The sequence below is a fragment of the Petromyzon marinus genome, chromosome 29 (assembly GCF_048934315.1).
Source record: "Petromyzon marinus isolate PM22_M1 ecotype Great Lakes invasive population chromosome 29, UKy_Petmar_22M1.pri1.0, whole genome shotgun sequence".
In the NCBI taxonomy this organism is placed as follows: domain Eukaryota; kingdom Metazoa; phylum Chordata; class Hyperoartia; order Petromyzontiformes; family Petromyzontidae; genus Petromyzon; species Petromyzon marinus.
Window position 1 is genome coordinate 8,706,977 of NC_133695.1, and position 18,944 is coordinate 8,725,920.

Below are 18,944 nucleotides of genomic sequence, written 5' to 3' on the forward strand. Positions count from 1 at the left end.
TAGCCCCCGCAGTTACCTGTACGGCACTACAGCACCTGTGCAATTTGTATTGTATCTGTACATGGTGAGACTACATCACCTGGGCTATTTGTATTGCATCTGTACATGGTGGGACTATAACACATGGGCTATTTGTATTGTATCTGTACATGGTGGCACTACATCACCTGGGCTATTTGTATTGTATCTGTACATGGTGGGACTACATCACCTGGACTATTTGTATTGTATCTGTACATGGTGAGACTACATCACCTGGGCTATTTGTATTGTATCTGTACATGGTGAGACTACATCACCTGGGCTATTTGTATTGTATCTGTACAAGGTGGGACTACATCACCTGGGCTATTTGTATTGTATCTGTACATGGTGGGACTATATCACCTGGGCTATTTGTATTGTATCTGTACAACGTGGAACTAAACACCTGGGCAATTTGTATTGTATCTGTACAAGTTAGGACTACATCACCTGAGCTATTTGTATTGTATCTGTACATGGTGGGACTACATCACCTGGGCTATTTGTATTGTATCTGTACAAGGTAGGTCTACATCACCTGGGCTATTTGTATTGTATCTGTAGGTGGTGGGACTACAACACCTGGGCTATTTGTATTGTATCTGTACGTGGTGGATCTACATCACCTGGTCTATTTGTATTGTATCTGTAGGTGGTGGGACTATAACACCTGGGCTATTTGTATTGTATCTGTAAATGGTGGAACTACATCACCTGGGCTATTTGTATTGTATCTGTACATGGTGGGACTAAACACCTGGGCTATTTGTATTGTATCTGTACATGGTGGGACTACAACACCTGGGCTATTTGTATTGTGCCTGTACAAGGTGGAACTACATCACCTGGGCTATTTGTATTGTATCTGTACATGGTGGGACTAAACACCTGGGCTATTTGTATTGTATCTGTACATGGTGGGACTACAACACCTGGGCTATTTGTATTGCATCTGTACATGGTGAGACTACATCACCTGGGCTATTTGTATTGTATCTGTACATGGTGGGACTACAACACCTGGGCTATTTGTATTGTATCTGTACATAGTGGAACTACAGCACCTGGGCTATTTGTATTGTATCTGTACAAGGTGGCACTACATCACCTGGGCTATTTGTATTGTATCTGTACAACGTGGAACTACAACACCTGGGCTATTTGTATTGTATCTGTACATGGTGGGACTAAACACCTGGGCTATTTGTATTGTGTCTGTACATGGTGGGACTACATCACCTGGGCTATTGTATTGTATCTGTACATGGTGGGACTACATCACCTGGGCTATTTGTATTGTATCTGTACATGGTGGGACTACAACACTTGGGCTATTTGTATTGTATCTGTAGATGGTGGAACTCCATCGCCTGGGCTATTTGTATTGTATCTGTACAAGTTAGGACTACATCACCTGAGCTATTTGTATTGTATCTGTACATGGTGGGACTACATCACCTGGGCTATTTGTATTGTATCTGTACAAGGTAGGTCTACATCACCTGGGCTATTTGTATTGTATCTGTAGGTGGTGGGACTACAACACCTGGGCTATTTGTATTGTATCTGTACGTGGTGGATCTACATCACCTGGTCTATTTGTATTGTATCTGTAGGTGGTGGGACTATAACACCTGGGCTATTTGTATTGTATCTGTACATGGTGGAACTACATCACCTGGGCTATTTGTATTGTATCTGTACATGGTGGGACTAAACACCTGGGCTATTTGTATTGTATCTGTACATGGTGGGACTACAACACCTGGGCTATTTGTATTGTGCCTGTACAAGGTGGAACTACATCACCTGGGCTATTTGTATTGTATCTGTACATGGTGGGACTAAACACCTGGGCTATTTGTATTGTATCTGTACATGGTGGGACTACAACACCTGGGCTATTTGTATTGCATCTGTACATGGTGAGACTACATCACCTGGGCTATTTGTATTGTATCTGTACATGGTGGGACTACAACACCTGGGCTATTTGTATTGTATCTGTACATAGTGGAACTACAGCACCTGGGCTATTTGTATTGTATCTGTACAAGGTGGCACTACATCACCTGGGCTATTTGTATTGTATCTGTACAACGTGGAACTACAACACCTGGGCTATTTGTATTGTATCTGTACATGGTGGGACTAAACACCTGGGCTATTTGTATTGTGTCTGTACATGGTGGGACTACATCACCTGGGCTATTGTATTGTATCTGTACATGGTGGGACTACATCACCTGGGCTATTTGTATTGTATCTGTACATGGTGGGACTACAACACTTGGGCTATTTGTATTGTATCTGTAGATGGTGGAACTCCATCGCCTGGGCTATTTGTATTGTATCTGTACATAGTGGAACTACAGCACCTGGGCTATTTGTATTGTATCTGTACAACGTGGAACTACAACACCTGGGCTATTTGTATTGTATCTGTACAAGGTGGCACTACATCACCTGGGCTATTTGTATTGTATCTGTACAACGTGGAACTACAACACCTGGGCTATTTGTATTGTATCTGTACATGGTGGGACTAAACACCTGGGCTATTTGTATTGTATCTGTACATGGTGGGACTACATCACCTGGGCTATTTGTATTTTATCTGTACAACGTGGAACTACATCACTTGGGCTATTTGTATTGTATCTGTACATGGTGGTCGCCCAACTCAAACACCATCCAGGCCCAATCCTGCTTTGCTTTCGGGATGACTTGCGATTGGGATCCGTACTCCTTATACTGCCCGACAGTTAAAGCTTACTTCTATGACGCGATTAGCACAGTTGGCTACGTACGGTGCGAAAGAAGTACAACGTGATACACATAACGCAAGACAAATACAAAGAACCCCCGCTTAGCCTGAGCAGACCGTGGAGGCAAATGCTGTTAACGAGTAGCGCCTATGAAGGCCGGGACGGCACGCGAGGGGGTGGGTGGCCATCACCACGCCCGGCCGCCTTTGTCTCCCCTAGCGGCGATGATTTACACCACCGCACCAGATACTCATTCGCGGCTGAGTCGACCTAAAACAGCCGCTCACGCACCTGGGACAAATACTACAGCCTCGCGCCCTCGAAGGTGCACAGCGGATGTTAAACTCCCCACCCTGGTGCCACGGCCTGTGGCGGGAATGTCATCGCAAAGCGCGCCGTCCCGTAGCGTGACGAGCGTTGGCCAGGCAGGGGGAGCGGTAGCGTAGCGGTTAGCGCTACGCTGCGCTAAGAACCCGGCGACCCGGGTTCGACTCCCACTCGCGGCCAACACCCAGTGACGATTATCGGAACCGGTCCTGGGCCCTCCCCTAGGTCGACTCAGCCTCAAAATGAGTACCTGGTGCGGTGTGTAAACGTCACCACGAGGGAGACAAAGTCGGCCGGGCGTGGTGCTGGCCACCCACCCCCTCGTGTGCCGTGCCGGCCTACATAGATGCTCGCTAACAGCACTTGTCTTTGCCTTGCCCCCTAGCGGCCCAAGCCACGAGTTGGACCCCCTTGACATTCACCATGAGAGACAAATCGAATATTGTGGCCCTCACCTGACCGATTTCGGCACCCCGTGAGCTGATAATGTACGCCACTGCTATCATTCGCCCGGCAGCAGCGTGTCGGGCATTCGGCACGGGGCCACTCCTCACGCTGTTCGCCGGCTCCCTCGCCAGCCTCGGCATGCACCGTGCCTACAGCCCCCACGCGTTACTGGTAATCTCCGCCACCACAAAAAGGAGGAGACGTTACACGTTCAATGTGAGCCAGAGATTACGTGCGAAAGAGCTGCATGGCTCATCGGATTCCTCCACTATAAATAAAGATTCTGATTCTGTTGCGGCGGTATATACAACCGAACCCGTGGCTATAAATAAGAGTTTTATATATAAAATAAATAGATGACACTCTCTCCATCGTCCGATGGACTCAACAAATGAATCACCGCTCTATACACATACAAGAGTTCAGGGAAGCGGAGTGTCAATGGACCCCTGCGTTCGATTCGCAGTCACGGCTAACATCAGTGGCGAGCGATACCTGAACCGGTACTGCCGCCCCTCCCCCCCCCCAGTCCACTTCACTAAGCGGCGCTGACCATCGTGGTGAAGTATGGCCAAACAGCCCCACTTGCCCTAGGCCTTAATGCAGTAGTGGGTTTACAAAGGGTTGCGCGCTGTTTTCGTGCAACTTGTTACGGTACGGATAAAACGAGCTTCAGAATATGTCGTATGATACTAATATAAATACATGCTATCTTCGTGTCTGGCTTTTAATAATTTACGACCAATTCACAAGCCGTACACGGGACATCCAGATCCGCATGCAATGCTGAATAATTAAAAACAAATAATGACGCAGAGACAATAAAAGACTGAATACAATTGATAAACAATCTGTTTTTGTTTTGTTTCAAATATACGCATGCTTCGGTGTACTCAGTCTATGCGTCGTTGTAAATGCACTGTAATGCTCTCGTGCCTATGCAGCCCTGCACCGGCTAGCATGGTGAAGTATGGTCTCTTAAGCCCCCTAACCCCCGCCACGACTTGCACGGCATTAAGGAGGTGCTCGTGTGGCAGTGGCTTTGTCAAGGAGCTGTCAGCGTGTCTCGACAGGCTGCTCCAGATGTCTTGTGACGCCCCCCACCCCCCCCCCCCGTTGAATTATTTAAAACGTAATATATGTATACTCTTTGGTTCTTTCGGTAAAGTCACGTAGGTATAAAAATAATAATAATACGTTTATTTTATTTTATTTGTATACCTACGTGACTTTACAGAAATAACCGAAGAGTATAGATTCATGCAGTCACGAAAGCTTCAAATCAAGATTGAAATATTTTTAAGTAAATAAATGAATATGCAATTAAGGGAAAATAGGAGGGGTCAATTAATTAGGGGGGTGGGGGGGTCACAAGACATCTGAACCACCTTGTGTCCAGGTCGATCCTGGAAAAGAAGTTAATTACTTAGTAAGATAAAAAAATATATAGTTTAGTTTTATTTGTATAATTTAAAATGATTTTTCTTCTTTGGTTCTTTCGGTAAAGTCACGTAGAATGATAATAAAATAATAAATTGATAAAATAAAATAACACAATAATATTCTCACGACGTTTCGGCCACAACACAAGCGGCCTTCATCAGATTTAAACAAATCATTTAAAATGATTTGTTTAAATCTTTCCGATACTTTTCACCCCTTTAGTATTGTTCCAATGTTTGTTGTTGTGACGTCCTGATCTCTTGAAAACGAGCTTTATAGCTCATCGGATTCCTCCGGTATAAATCAATGCTCCGAATCTGGTTCTGAAGTGGGCAGGTGACGCGTTCCTTCAGCGAGAGAGAAAGACAATGATGATCACGTGGGACGGCGAGTCACCCCGGTCATTGTCCGGACTTCTACATTTGACTCCCTCCACTCCCCCCTTCTAAATTGGAATCTCGCACCCAGGCCCTCACCCGACTCACCCCTGGCTTCGATCATCCGCGAAGTTTCTGGGCCACAGCCCCGACGTACGTCGAACTTCTTTCGCACCGTACGTAGGCAAACCGCGCTCATCGGAGCTGCGGGGGGAAGGACAACAAACTAAACCACGGGCAGAAAAGAACCCGCATCCACAGCACAAACCGTGGCAGCAACAGCAGCCACAGCAGCAGCCACAGCAGCAGCAGCAGCCACAGCAGCAGCAGCCACAGCAGCAGCAGCAGCAACAGCAGTAGCCACAGGAGCAGCAGCTGCTGCAGCAACAGCAGCAGATGCGAATTGTACTTCACGACGACGACGATGATGCACAAACGGAATATTAAAAACTCTCCGATCAGTGTGCGGAGGCTACGGTCGCCATCCAGAACAGAACCACGGGACGTGTAACTTGGACTCAATGTTCGATTCACAAATACGAAGGAGGGAGGTGGGAGGCGGGCATTATAATAATGTGGTCGCCACGGTGGCGAGATGTTAACTACCTCGCCTGGTATGCAGGAGGTCGTGGGTTCGATACCGACCCTGACGCCTGCTGAATATTTGGAGATTGCATGTCCTCCCCGTGGTTGCGTGGATTTTTCTCCGGGTCCTCCGCATTTTCCCTCCACATTTAGAACGAACACACGTCTTAAGTATTTGACTGCTGCTGTACATTTCCACGTGATGATAAGCCACTTCGTTGAGCGATCATTTGTGACCAGGTCACTTCTGAAAAAGACCGATATTGCCCAGTGGGCTTTACTTGGTAACGTAAAAAAATAAACTGTTTCGTAGTTTTAATCTTTGACGCACTTATCTAGCCCAACAAACATGAAAGTAACAAAAAAAATCACAGCTGTTGCTCTACATCAACATCAGCCACAGGAAGCCGAAGAAGATAGCCTACATTCTGCAGGTGCAATGCAACGACGTTTAATGAAAGGTTAACATTCAAAGTGTAAGCATGCAAATTCATCGTTCATGAACACAAATCGCCGTACCGTTTGGAACTTGTAGCGCCTTCCACACGCGGTCCCACGCGTATACCAACTACACCGTCCATAGTTCGGTAATCTCATACCAGGGTTGAACATAAGGCTATCGTCACTTGTATATGCTGCGTGCTCGAAACACGATTTGCACGACAGAACGCATAGCTCTGTATGTGTATCACCTGCTGTAGTTGCAGCATTTACGCTTTTGCATTGTAGTATTAAACAGTGTGATGCAGATGTCATATGGCAAGCAGGTACTGTATATATATAAAATTGCATACATCTCCGTTATGTGTTTATAAGTTACGTGCATTATACACCGCTTAACTGACACACGCATGTATGTCGAACTTCTTTTGCACCGTACGTAGCCAACCGTGCTAATCGGAGGTGCGGGGGAAGGACAACAAACTAAACACAAAAAGCTGTTGTAAAGAAATGAGTTTTCAATCTAGATTTAAAAGTGCATAGCTTCATTGGCTCCCTAATATCGGGAGGAGCGTTCCAGACGGCCGCAGAAGCGCATCTGTATATGTGTGTGTGTGTATATATATACGTATTTAAAATATTCAGTGTATTTTTTTGTATAAGTTTCTGAGCCCAGGTACCAAAGCCCCCAAGGGCAACACCAAACGGAACCAGCAACAAACAGCACAGTCAAAGTTGTAATATATTAACGAGTTAATACGTTTCTTGAATTGAGCACCTACAGCGTTATATGTATACATGTATATATGTATATGTGTGTGTGTTCGCGTAGTGGTAGAGAGTGAGTGGAACGCGTACGCCGCGTGCGAAGCACTACAATGCATAGCCGTGCTATTGCAGATGTGGATTCATCACGATTCACAACGGGCGTGATAGTTACCAGGCACGCATCGTGGGACTATATACACACACACATATATACATATATGTGTGTATATATATAGTCTGCGCTAAGTGCCGCTCGGGGAGCAATCCATATAACACAACACAGGAGCAAATACAATTGCTTAAAGTGTCACTTGATCATAATATACAAACTCGGCGGTTGTCAAATACACGATGTTTTCGTTTGCTGTAATTAATGTAGGCACTCAGTTAAACGTGTGGCCTATACAGTACACGCTATAAAGCAACAGCATTATCATTTATTTAACGTCAAACAGCAACTGCATAGCTTATAACTCAAAATAAGAAAAACGCGATTCGTGTTTTAGTATGCATGGGTTATTGGTTACGTGTAATTTGCTGTTTGAGATATATATTGCTGCTCTATGTAATAATGTAATAATGTAACAATGAGTGCCCATATGAAATAAAACCATTAATAAAATCATTGATCAATCTACTGCTGGATGAAGGCCACAACTTCCTCGCGCCTCTGAGTCGTCCTCTCTATTTCTCTCTCGTCCAGAACGAGTGAGCGTCCTCCCTGTGCGACTCGTTACAAGTTGATATCGTAAGTATGACTTGCGAAACGTGCTCATCGGAGGTGCGGGGGAAGGAAAAACAAACTAAACTATAAAAAAAAGCAATTGTAAAGAAATGAGTCTACAATCTGGATTTAAACGTGCTTAGCTCCGGTGACTTCCTAATATCGGCAGGCAGAGCGTTCCAGACGGCCGCAAGAAGTGCATCTGAAAGCGCTGGTGTCGGGGGGTCAGGAGGCAGGACTGACTGGTTCAGATATCTCCGGCCACTCGGTGCTAGCCGTGCTCTGGAATGGAGCTCAGCGGGTGGCTGGATTCATAGCGCAGTGCTCCGTAAACCGCTGCACCACCACTCTACCCTGCCATATATGTGCCCTACGCTATAGTTTGTAGTCATTTCAAATTATCGATGGTGCACCGTATAGTATATATACACACACACAGGTAGCAATTCAAACGTAGCCCACACCTCGTGCGATCGAGGGAACGTTTTGTTTGACTTTACACGGGCGATTGGGAACGTATAGCATTGAGGATGCGGTGGTGCATGGGACTCTACACTGTCCCTTACCGCACATGGATCTTCGTGTGCGCGTGCGCGTACACGTGCGCGTACACGTGCGCGTGCGCGTACACGTGCGCGTGCGCGTACACGTACACGTGCGCGTGCGCGTACACGTGCGCGTGCCTTCAGAGTAGCGCCTCCTACCTTTCTCGCGTGCCGTTCCAGCCTTCACAGCCGCTCGTTAACAACACTTTCCCCAACAGTCAGTGAAGGCTATAGGGGGGATATGTGGCCTATACATGTGCATATATATATACTTAGGAGGTTAAACAATTGCCGTGCTATTAACCCTTTTTGCCGAGTAAAATTAAACGCCACTGCACTTACCACAAAAGTCTGTTCAGGCTGCACGGGGGAAATTTGTATATATATTTTTTTTATTTTCGTAAGCAAATGAGACCAGTTGTTCTTCTGCCGATATCGTCAGCCACCCGTGATTAATCCGCTGCTGGATGGAGGCCCCAACCCCTCAATTCGCCGCCGTCTCTCACGGCAATGCGATGAACACGCGGAGTAGGCTCGCGCTCGCTGCACACGGGAGCCGACTTTTATTTCTTTCATTGCTCCATCTCCTGCGTGGAGCGTCCTCCCGGGGGACACTGTAGACCCTCCGACCGTGGCTGCCAACTCGGTCGCTGTGTTCGCCCTCCCGGCTTGCCATCACACCTCGCGACGCGTCCTGCACAAGCCCTGCCACGCTGGAATTTCCTCAACGAGTCACAAATAGGACGAAGGAATCATTGATCGTGGTTGTTGCGCAAAAGACAGCGATCTCCTATAATTAGCCTATTGGCAGACTGTTGGGGCGAGTGCTGCGAGCGAGCACCTGTGAAGGAGGCCGTCCCACGAGTGGGGCAATCATCACGTCCGGCCGCCTTTGTCTCCCCAATGCGAATGTGCATTTCGAACCGCACCATGGTACTCGTTGAACGACGAGTCGATCTAGGGGAGGCCCAGCACAGGAGGACAGGTTCAGAAATTCGTCACTCACGTTGTTGACCCCCGTGAGCGGGGATCGAACTTTGGTCAACGGGTTCGTAGCTCCGTGCGCTAACCTCTGCTCCAACGCTTCCGTACGTGCATACTCACATTACACGCATGCGTACACACACACACTTAGGCATGTTGGTTCGTACGCGTGTATACAAAAACATTGCAAGCCTATGGAACTCATGAAAATAACGTATAACTTACACCCCTTTTGGCAATAAAATGTTGAACGAAGCCGCCCCCTCCTCCCCCATGCATCCTCTGTCGTGGGGTCGTTTAACCATACTTAACCACCCTGGTTCGCGAGAGTTTGTTGAAGAGGAGCGGCTGGCCGGGGGAGGAGAAGAGGCGTGGTGGGGTGGGGGGCATGACCGGTCTGGATGTCACTCGCCACTGACGTTACCCGTGGGCGGGAATCGAACTCAGGCATAGCCGGGCTGCGTAGCATAGCGCAGTTGTCCTCGCTAAGCACCGCACTACCGCTCCCCCACCCCAGCCCCGGCACAGCCAATTAAGAGCGACACGGACCCGGAGGCTGAACTTCCCTCGCCAGGGCTGGGAGATCACGAGCCAAGCGGAGGCGGCGACTCACGGGGCAGACCCCCGAGCGATGGAGCCTCGTTCACCCCCACTAGCCACCTTGGCCATACAAAAGACAAAAGACTCCCCGACCCCACCGCACCCCCCCCTCCCACTCCCCCGTATAGCCTCTTTAGGTTGTTGGGGCAAGTGCTGCTAGCGAGAAGCTACCTAGCAAGGCCGGCATGGCGGACGAGCGGGTAGGGTGGCCAGCACCAGGCCCGGCCGCCTTTGTCTCTCGGGTAGCAACGTTCATACGTGACACCAGGGTATCTATTTGAGGCCAAGTCGATCTAGGGCTAGGGTGCCGGAGACTGGTTCAGGTTCTTCGCCACTGTTATTGGTCGTGAGCGAGAAGTGAACTCGGGTCGCCGGGTTCGTAGCGCACCACGACGCGACGCGCTCTCCACTCTGTCAGTCCGTGTACAATTGTACACACATGTTATTTAAATTCAAATGTCATCAGCAATTTGTCCATAGTTTGCGCACACAAGAGTAATCGTAGAATCAAACGAAGCATTTTCTCTGGAATGATATCTAACTTGCAAATCTAACTTATTAAGTGTGTGTTTACGTACACTCTATTACACACAAATTAAGGAAGATATTCTGGACCACTCTTCTTTTTTTTACATCAAATGCAAAATCACAGATTTGTATCTTAAAGGACAGCGTGGATGTAAGTTTAGTTTAAGTTTGCAGCTGCAAAGTGCACGAGTCACAGATAAAAATGCACAAGAAACTCTCAATGTTTCCAAACATTCATTATCGCGCGCTACTATAGATCCTCCCCAAGATACCTTGATAAAATGATGACTATGCACGTTTTTTTTTCTTCCACATAACGTCAATTAACGACTTGCGCATGCAATCTAACATCGGCACCCCCTGACGAACAACACGCGTGGCACACAGCGTGCAGAATTCAATTTGTGACCATTGCTCATCGGTTGCGCTGCACGGCAGAGTCGACGATCTCCCCGGACAGACTTAGCAAGCTGCTGGGGCTGGAAAGTGCTGTTAGCGAGCACCTATTGACGCGACTGGACCGGCCCACGTGAAGGGAGTAGGTGGCCATCACCACGCACGGCCGTCTTTGTCTCCAACATTGCTCATGTTTACACAAACTGACGTTCAATCTTGATTTGAAGCTTTCGTGACTGCAGGAATCCATACTCTTTGCTTCTTTCGGTAAAGTCACGTGGGTAGAAAATTAATAGATCACGAAGTTTCGATCGCAACACAAGTAATCGTCATCAGTTTGGGACAGCCACAGTAATAATAATAATAAAAACTGCTGAAGTAGGCTCAGCAGTTTTTTGTATTGCTGTTGTCCCAAACTGATGTTCGTTGTGCATATATTAAACACATACAATTATCTCCCCGTGTTGCCTTAACATTCTGTAGGGGCAAGTGCTCTTAGCGGGCACCTATGAAGGCCGGCACGGTACACGAGGGGGTGGGTGGCCAGCACCACGCCCGACCGCCTTTGTCTCCCTAGTGGCGATGTTTACACACCGCACCAGGTACTCATTTGAGGCTGAGTCGACCTAGGGGAGGCCCAGGACCGGTTCAGATAATCGTCACCGGTGTTGGCCGTGAGCGGGAATCGAACCCGGGTCGCTCAGGTTCATAGCGCAGCGCAGCGCGCTAACTGCTACACTATCGCTCCCCAGTACAGTATACATATACACACACACACGGCGCGTATTGCCCAGTCACCGAGGAGATGGAGCGATAAAATGGGCTCGTGGCGTGCAGCAAGTGGAGTATTCCATCGCAGGATTGTGAGAGGCAAGTCGATGACTTAGTGCGCGGGAGGGACGGGGAGCGGTAAGGAGAGATTCATCCAGCAGTAGATCGAGCACGGCTGACCATGACACACACACACACACACGTTTACACACATACACGTTAATAATGTAATGAAACGCGTGCATTTTTAAGTGCGAAATTGCGTAACCCTTCCCCTCCCCCCCCAAAAAAAAAATTCCGTTGTCAATCAAATCCCACGTTAGCCAACCGCGAAGTTGGGCGGTGTGACTACAGCGGCGGCCGTACATGAATATTTAATGAATGGGGGAGCGCTGCTATGGTCTGTAGTGGTGGGCCAGGGAGGATATGGGAGGAGGGAGGAGGGTACGGGGTGGGGGGTATAGGGGGAGTAAGGAGGAAGTGGGGGAGTAGGCGGCGGGGGGCGGTGTGAGCTAACGACATTCTCTCAAGCGCTATATCAGGTACCCCCGGCAGCCTGGCTTATAGGATATCGTATTAGGGGTTACTGCACGGCTTGGGAGCGCGCTGCTTTAGTGCCGTGAGGAGTCCAGTTTGTCAAACTGACAGCGCGCACCGACGCACACCGATTCATCAAGTTAGCAGTTGCGGGCAACTCTGGCATCAGTTTTACCTCCTGTCCATGTAGAACTCTCTCACGCAGCGTCAACAAGCAGCAGCAGCAGCAACAGCAGCAGCAGCAGCTACCGAAGCGATAGCAGCAGCAGCAGGCGAATATATATCTACACACGTGTACATGAGTACAAGACTGGGTGAGAGTCAAGCGCAGAGGAGGCCACGCGAAGTCCCCGTGTTGCGCGGAGTGAACCGCGACAGGAGAGTTGAAGGCGTGTGACGACGGAGGATTAACACGCACCACGCGCACGACGGAGCTGTCAATGGGTAAGGCTGCTGCTTCGCTTGCTGTCCGTCGTCCCGTGTAACCCACGCACGCACGCGCATGAGAGAGAGAGTACTACGAACAAACTCGCAACAATCCGCACGCGACGCGAAACTACGCGCGCGAGCGCAATCGCTCAGCCTCGTGCCGCACGGATCGATGTCTCGCCACTCGATATATTTTTTCCGGCACTCCGCTGATAGGCTGGCTTGCGCAGGGAACTATCGGCGTGAGGCACTACCACCTGTACGCCCCCCTCCCAGATCGCAAATTTTCATCACTAGATTCGTTTTTTTCTCTCTCTCCGTAACGCTGTTAGGCTGGCTTGGTTGCACTGTATAGGGATTTATCAAAGTACGGCACTAACACGAGAGGACACGCTTACGCCTGTACGTCCGGGCTTCAATTTCGAATCATCTGACAATTGTCAGAACTCTGCTGCTAGGCTGGCTTGGTTGCGCAGGGCATGATCGGTGAAAGGCAATGCCCCTGGAATGTACAATAATAATAATAATAATACTAGTTATATATTTGATTGCTATGACGTTTGTGCTAAATAATACATTTAGATGAGCGAGATGGATGTGCCAAGGCCCAAAATAATAACAACAACAACAAGAAACAACAACACGCGTTCCGACCTCTTCTGTCTGACATGATCGAGTGCTGCTCGCGCTGCTGAATAAAGGTGGCAGGGTCCTAAGCATTGAACGGAAACGGCCCACGTGGCCAGCAGACACGTCAATGTGCATTGTTATTCAATACCAGAATGTATACTCTCGGTGTATTAAACCAATTTGTTGGCAAGTGGTCCACCAGTACAAATAATTGAAAACACATTCGGAAACAACAATAATTGCCATACATTGGAAATAATAATGTATAATAGGCGAAAATACCCTGCTATGAAATTAGAGTTATTTCCCAACACGTCGCCTTTCATATATATGTGTACGTGTCAGTTTTTATTTTATTTATGGCAGTGTTATTGAGAAATGTGTTGCGGTTTTGACTCTTATCTATATTTTCTGTTGAAAGCCGAAATCCGGCAGTGGATTTTACATCGAATATTGCGTCGTAGGTTACGCATGCACGTATTTATAGTATGTAACAATATAAAACGCTACGATTAATTAATAAACACAGAGAACAGTCGAGTAATTTTCTGGCATTCAACGTCCCTCTGCAGTAATTCCTAATGTAGAATACGCATGCTTTGAGCAGTTATTTATTTAGTAACAATTCACATTATTTATAGGCGAGCAGCGAACAGTGGTGCACGTCTCAGAGTTATTTAACCCCTTCCCTTTAAAGAGATGGTTTAGATTTTCAGATCGCCCGAGGTTTGTTTATTCTGACCGGATTTATTTGAAGTGAGTGGCGTTTATTTTACTCCGCAAAATGGGTTAACAGCACGGCATGGTCTGTATAATTATTTAACCTCCTTATAGTATATATACATACACACACACACAAGGACAAAGACCCCACATAGCCTTAACTGACTGTTGGGGAAAGCATTGTTAGCACGCCGGCAAAGGCACACCTGCGGGTTTGGTGGCCCGCGACCCCGCTCGGCCGCCTTTGTCTCCCGAGTGGTAATGTTTACACGAACACATATGAGGCTGAGTCGAGTTAAGGGAGGATCAGGGCCAGGTTCGGATAATTAATCGTCCCTGGTGTTGATCGAACTCGGGCAGCCAGGTTTGTAGCGTAGGGCATTAACCACTGCACTACGGCTCCCCACTACACATATATATACATACACTCCACGGTGTGTGAGTTAAACGATCTTAATACAAGAGTCTGCGAACAGTATTTTCAAAGAATTGTATCAAATATATAATTTGGTACAAATCCGTACAATAATGCTTGGGTACTCAAGTGCCTTAGCGTACAAATATATATAATAATAATAACACTTACTTTCATTAAAGTTTTAACAAAAGTGTGGATTTCACGACTTAAACTTACCTAATGGATGTGAATAAAACGGAGACTATATATGAATCTTAAACTCCTACGCGTATACGTTAACCAATTTGCATTAGCGCGAATAGGCATGGCAGCTGTTTGCACGTTTATTTCAAATGTCAGGTGGTCGGTTGACCGATAATGAGAACGTTGCTTGAGATTTAGAGTTAGACTATCACGGGCGTCGATAACACCACCTTCAATAGGATGTACGGTAGGCGACGATTCGAGCAATAGGCCTTCTTCATATGGAGAGTTTGTATTTATTTCATATATCGGGGCTTCCTATGACAAAAATGGTGAAAGCTGCAAATGTACCCAGTAATTTTATAGAAAATAAAACCAACGCATTTGATCATTCTGTACCGTGAAGTTACTCTCTCTGCCATGAATAAGGGCCGTTGACTGAAACGTCACTTGTGCAGTTGTTTCCCTTTTTTGAATGCACTGTTATTGACGAATCTGTTGAGATTTGTTAAGAATGCGATTCTTTCCATTATTCAGAAGTTATCTTAAAATAAAAAAAAACATGCGATTCGTATTACGGGTACCGCTAATAAAAAGCATTAAAGGCTTATAAATAGTATACATCAAATCAAGGTCCTCCATAACATGTTTCTTTCGCAATTCATACTGGAAAATGTACTATAAAAAGACAAATATCCCCCATAGAGCCTTTAACGAACTATCGGGGAATGTGCTATTCGTGAGAAACTGTGAAGTCCGAAACGGCACACGACGAGGTGGGTGGCCAGCACCACGCCCGGCCACCTTTGTCTCCCCAGTAGCGATGATTGTACATCGCACCAGGTACTTATTTGAGGATGCATAGACCGAGCACACTGCCCTACGAACCCGGCGACCCGAGTTCGATTCCCGCTCACGACCAATAACAACAAGCGGTGAATATTTGAACCGGTCCTGGGCCGCTCCTAGGTCGATTCGGCCTCAAATGAGTACCTGGTGCGGTGTGTAAACATCGCCACTAGTGAGACAAAGGCGGCCGGGCATTGGGTGCTGGCCACCCACACCCCCTTGTGTGCCGTTCCGGCCTTCATAGGGTGCTCGCTAACAGCACTTGCCCCCAACAGTCTGCTCGGGCTATACGGGTGATCTTTGCCTTCGTCCTTGTTTAATGTTATGGTGTGGTGTAAATATATAGCCTACCTTCGAATGTGCGCCCGCATTAGGATCGAGGCACGCGAGCAGTCAGTGAGTGGTGGTGTTGTTGTTCACGATCAGATAATTCGCGTGAACACCCCAACACCCAACACCTACAACAGCGGCCGGCGGTGATGGCAACAGCGGCGTGGACCTGGAGAGGTCCGGAGTGAACTTGATGGATGATTGCTAATGATGATGATTTCATTCTTTCTATGATTTTAATACTTTCATTTTGGTGATGGCGACTGATGATTTTTTTTTAATTTTCACGATGGTTATATTTTATTGTGATTATATTTAATGGGATAGGTTTAGCGTACGATAAATGAAGACTTTTTGAAGATTTTTTTTGTTCGATACAAATGTTTTAACGTTGGTAACTTTGTTCAATTACATTTTTTATAGTGAATATTATTATTGGTTATTATAATAATGATGATATAATTTTCAAGCACGTATTTTACTGACAATATTGAAGTTCGATTATGATTATTTTTTACGAATTATGATGGCGATTTTATTTTTGACGAACGCACCAATTGTGATTTATGACGATTTATTATTGATCAATTCAACAATTTTGATAAAAAATTTTTTTTGTAAAAACCATAAACCAACCCAATAACTCTCGCCGCACATCACCATCATCATCACCACCATCATCATCACCACCATCACCATCGTCACCATCACCATCCTCTCCATCATCATCAACATCATCATCACCATCATCATCATCACCATCATCATCACCATCATCATCACCATCATCATCACCACCATCACCATCCTCTACACATCATCATCATCATCACCATCGTCACCACCACCGTCACCATCACCACCACCACCACCATCATCACCACCCATGCACGACACGCACCACCCACACAGACCAGTCGTTCGGCGAGGTGAACCAGCTGGGCGGCGTCTTCGTGAACGGGCGACCGCTGCCCAACGCGATCCGCCTGCGCATCGTAGAGATGGCGCAGCTGGGCATCAGGCCGTGCGACATCTCGCGGCAGCTGCGCGTCTCCCACGGCTGCGTCTCCAAGATCCTGGCTCGCTACAACGAGACGGGCTCCATCCTGCCGGGAGCCATCGGGGGAAGCAAGCCGCGCGTCACCACCCCCAACGTGGTCAACCACATCCGCACGTACAAGCAGCGAGACCCGGGAATCTTCGCGTGGGAAATCCGCGACAAGCTGCTCGCCGACGGCGTCTGCGACAAATACAACGTGCCCTCCGTGAGCTCCATCAGCCGCATCCTGCGCAACAAGATCGGCAACCTGTCGCAGCCGCCCAACGCGGGCAGCTCCTCGCACTACGACGGCTCCAAGCAGCAGGGGCAGTCGACCCCGTCGGGCGCCCTTCCGTACAATCACATTTACGCGTACCCAAGCGCCATGGCTCCCAAGGTGCCCAGCCCCGCCGCGATGCCCGGGGTAGGAGTCGGGGTCGGGGTGGGCATGGGCTCCATGTGCATGCCCAGGGCATGGCCCTCGTCCCACTCCGTGAGCGACATCCTGGGATACAGGGCCGCCCTGCAAGGTGAGTCGCGCCACGCGCCGGTTGCACGCTGGGTAGCATGGGCCACGTTCTCACTTTGTGGGATGCACGTAGCTGGTAGCCATACAGCGGATAGACAAAAGAGATTAATTGCATTATTTAATGAAAAATGGCTTGTTATATTTATTAGGATTTTAATTTCAGCTGATATTTAATGCGCTGGCATCCCCCCCCCCCAAATGAATGGCGAGACACCTTGAACTTCTTGGGCACCAAAGTGTTTTGCTTCCTTTGCTCATCGCCCCCACTGGTGGGCAACTCCCCGCTATTTATCGACGTTAGCGTCACACTCTACGGCAGGCGAATTCTGTGCTTGATTCACTGACAAGTGGGAGAGAGGGGGGTGGTATTTGTAAGCGATTATCGCGAGGCTTGGAGCGATGTGAAACTCTAGGTTGGCTCTGCGCTATGAGTGAAACCGATTAAATCCTCCGAGTCGCGAGTTTTAGCTGGTCCAAACTCAAAACATGTATTATTGTTATTCTGCTTCGAAAAACGGAGAAGGGACTATATTTGTGCCACATTTGAGCTTTCTAGAACCTTCTGGAAGATGGTTAGAGTGTCCTTCAGTCGCCATCGTCTTTACATTCATTGCTCGCGATCGGTCCCAATCAGTCCGAGTTATCATCACATGGCCCTCCCTATGCGCGTTAATAGCGGGACCTGTGTCTCCCTGCAAACCATATACAATAATAAAGCCGTCATCCAGCAGTGGAGTCACACCCAGGCTGGAATGTCAAGGCGTCCCTTCCTCTCTCAGATGAGCGCAGAACCGCGAACGACGATGTCGTGTTCTAAACACGGAGGGCAGTCCCCTCCTCCTCAAGACGTCCGCTGTTAACGTCCCACCAAAGTGGTAGTAGGCCTGCTCATTTAGCGACCTTGAACGAGTGATGATGATCATCATCATCACGATGATCATGGGCTTGAGTGTACTTATGACCGGGGAATTTGTAAAGCGACGGCTGTGAATCGAGCGCTTTGACAACGTAGGCCATTCATTAACGAAGGCACGTGTTTGTTCAATCACACGAGAGCCCCCTTGAGATGAACTCGAGCTAGCAAGCCACAATTGAATTAATACTCATTATACACATGAAGTTCGTTAGATACTACAGCACGCAGTGTATTACGCATAGCAGGCACAAACAGGACAATTAAGACGAAGAATCAGTGAAAGGCAAATTCGATTTGTTGGACGCGTATTGAGAAAACGCGTGACTGAATATCAACGTGGATTTTGGCTGACACAACGATGGGCACCACAAACGAATCCGTGGTGACGGGGAATTAAGTTCCACGAGCGATCTGAATAGTTTGACGAAACTGTGCGTCAGTATCTCACGCAAAGTGTTTTGAGTGAATACCATGGACAAGAGCGAGGTGGGTCGCCGGCGTCTTAGAAAGAACGTGGCTCACACGTACATGAGGATCATGTATTCTTGCAATGCACATGGCAAATTAACTGAAGCGTGCAAACATATATATGTAGTTTTTTAAAAAAAAATCTACACCTCCAATATAATCCCT

At 47.7% G+C, this 18,944-nt stretch overlaps 1 protein-coding gene across 1 annotated transcript in view; it reads left to right on the plus strand.

Annotated features, from left to right (window-relative positions):
- The first annotated feature begins 12,221 nt into the window (after positions 1 to 12,221).
- Positions 12,222 to 18,944, plus strand: part of LOC103091725 (paired box protein Pax-1) — a 45,950-nt gene continuing 39,227 nt past the window's right edge. The window contains exons 1-2 of the mRNA XM_032962664.2: positions 12,222 to 12,709; positions 16,740 to 17,396. Coding sequence (XP_032818555.1) covers positions 12,706 to 12,709; positions 16,740 to 17,396 — 661 coding nt within the window. The 5' untranslated portion in view covers positions 12,222 to 12,705. The remainder of the gene's footprint in view (positions 12,710 to 16,739; positions 17,397 to 18,944) is intronic.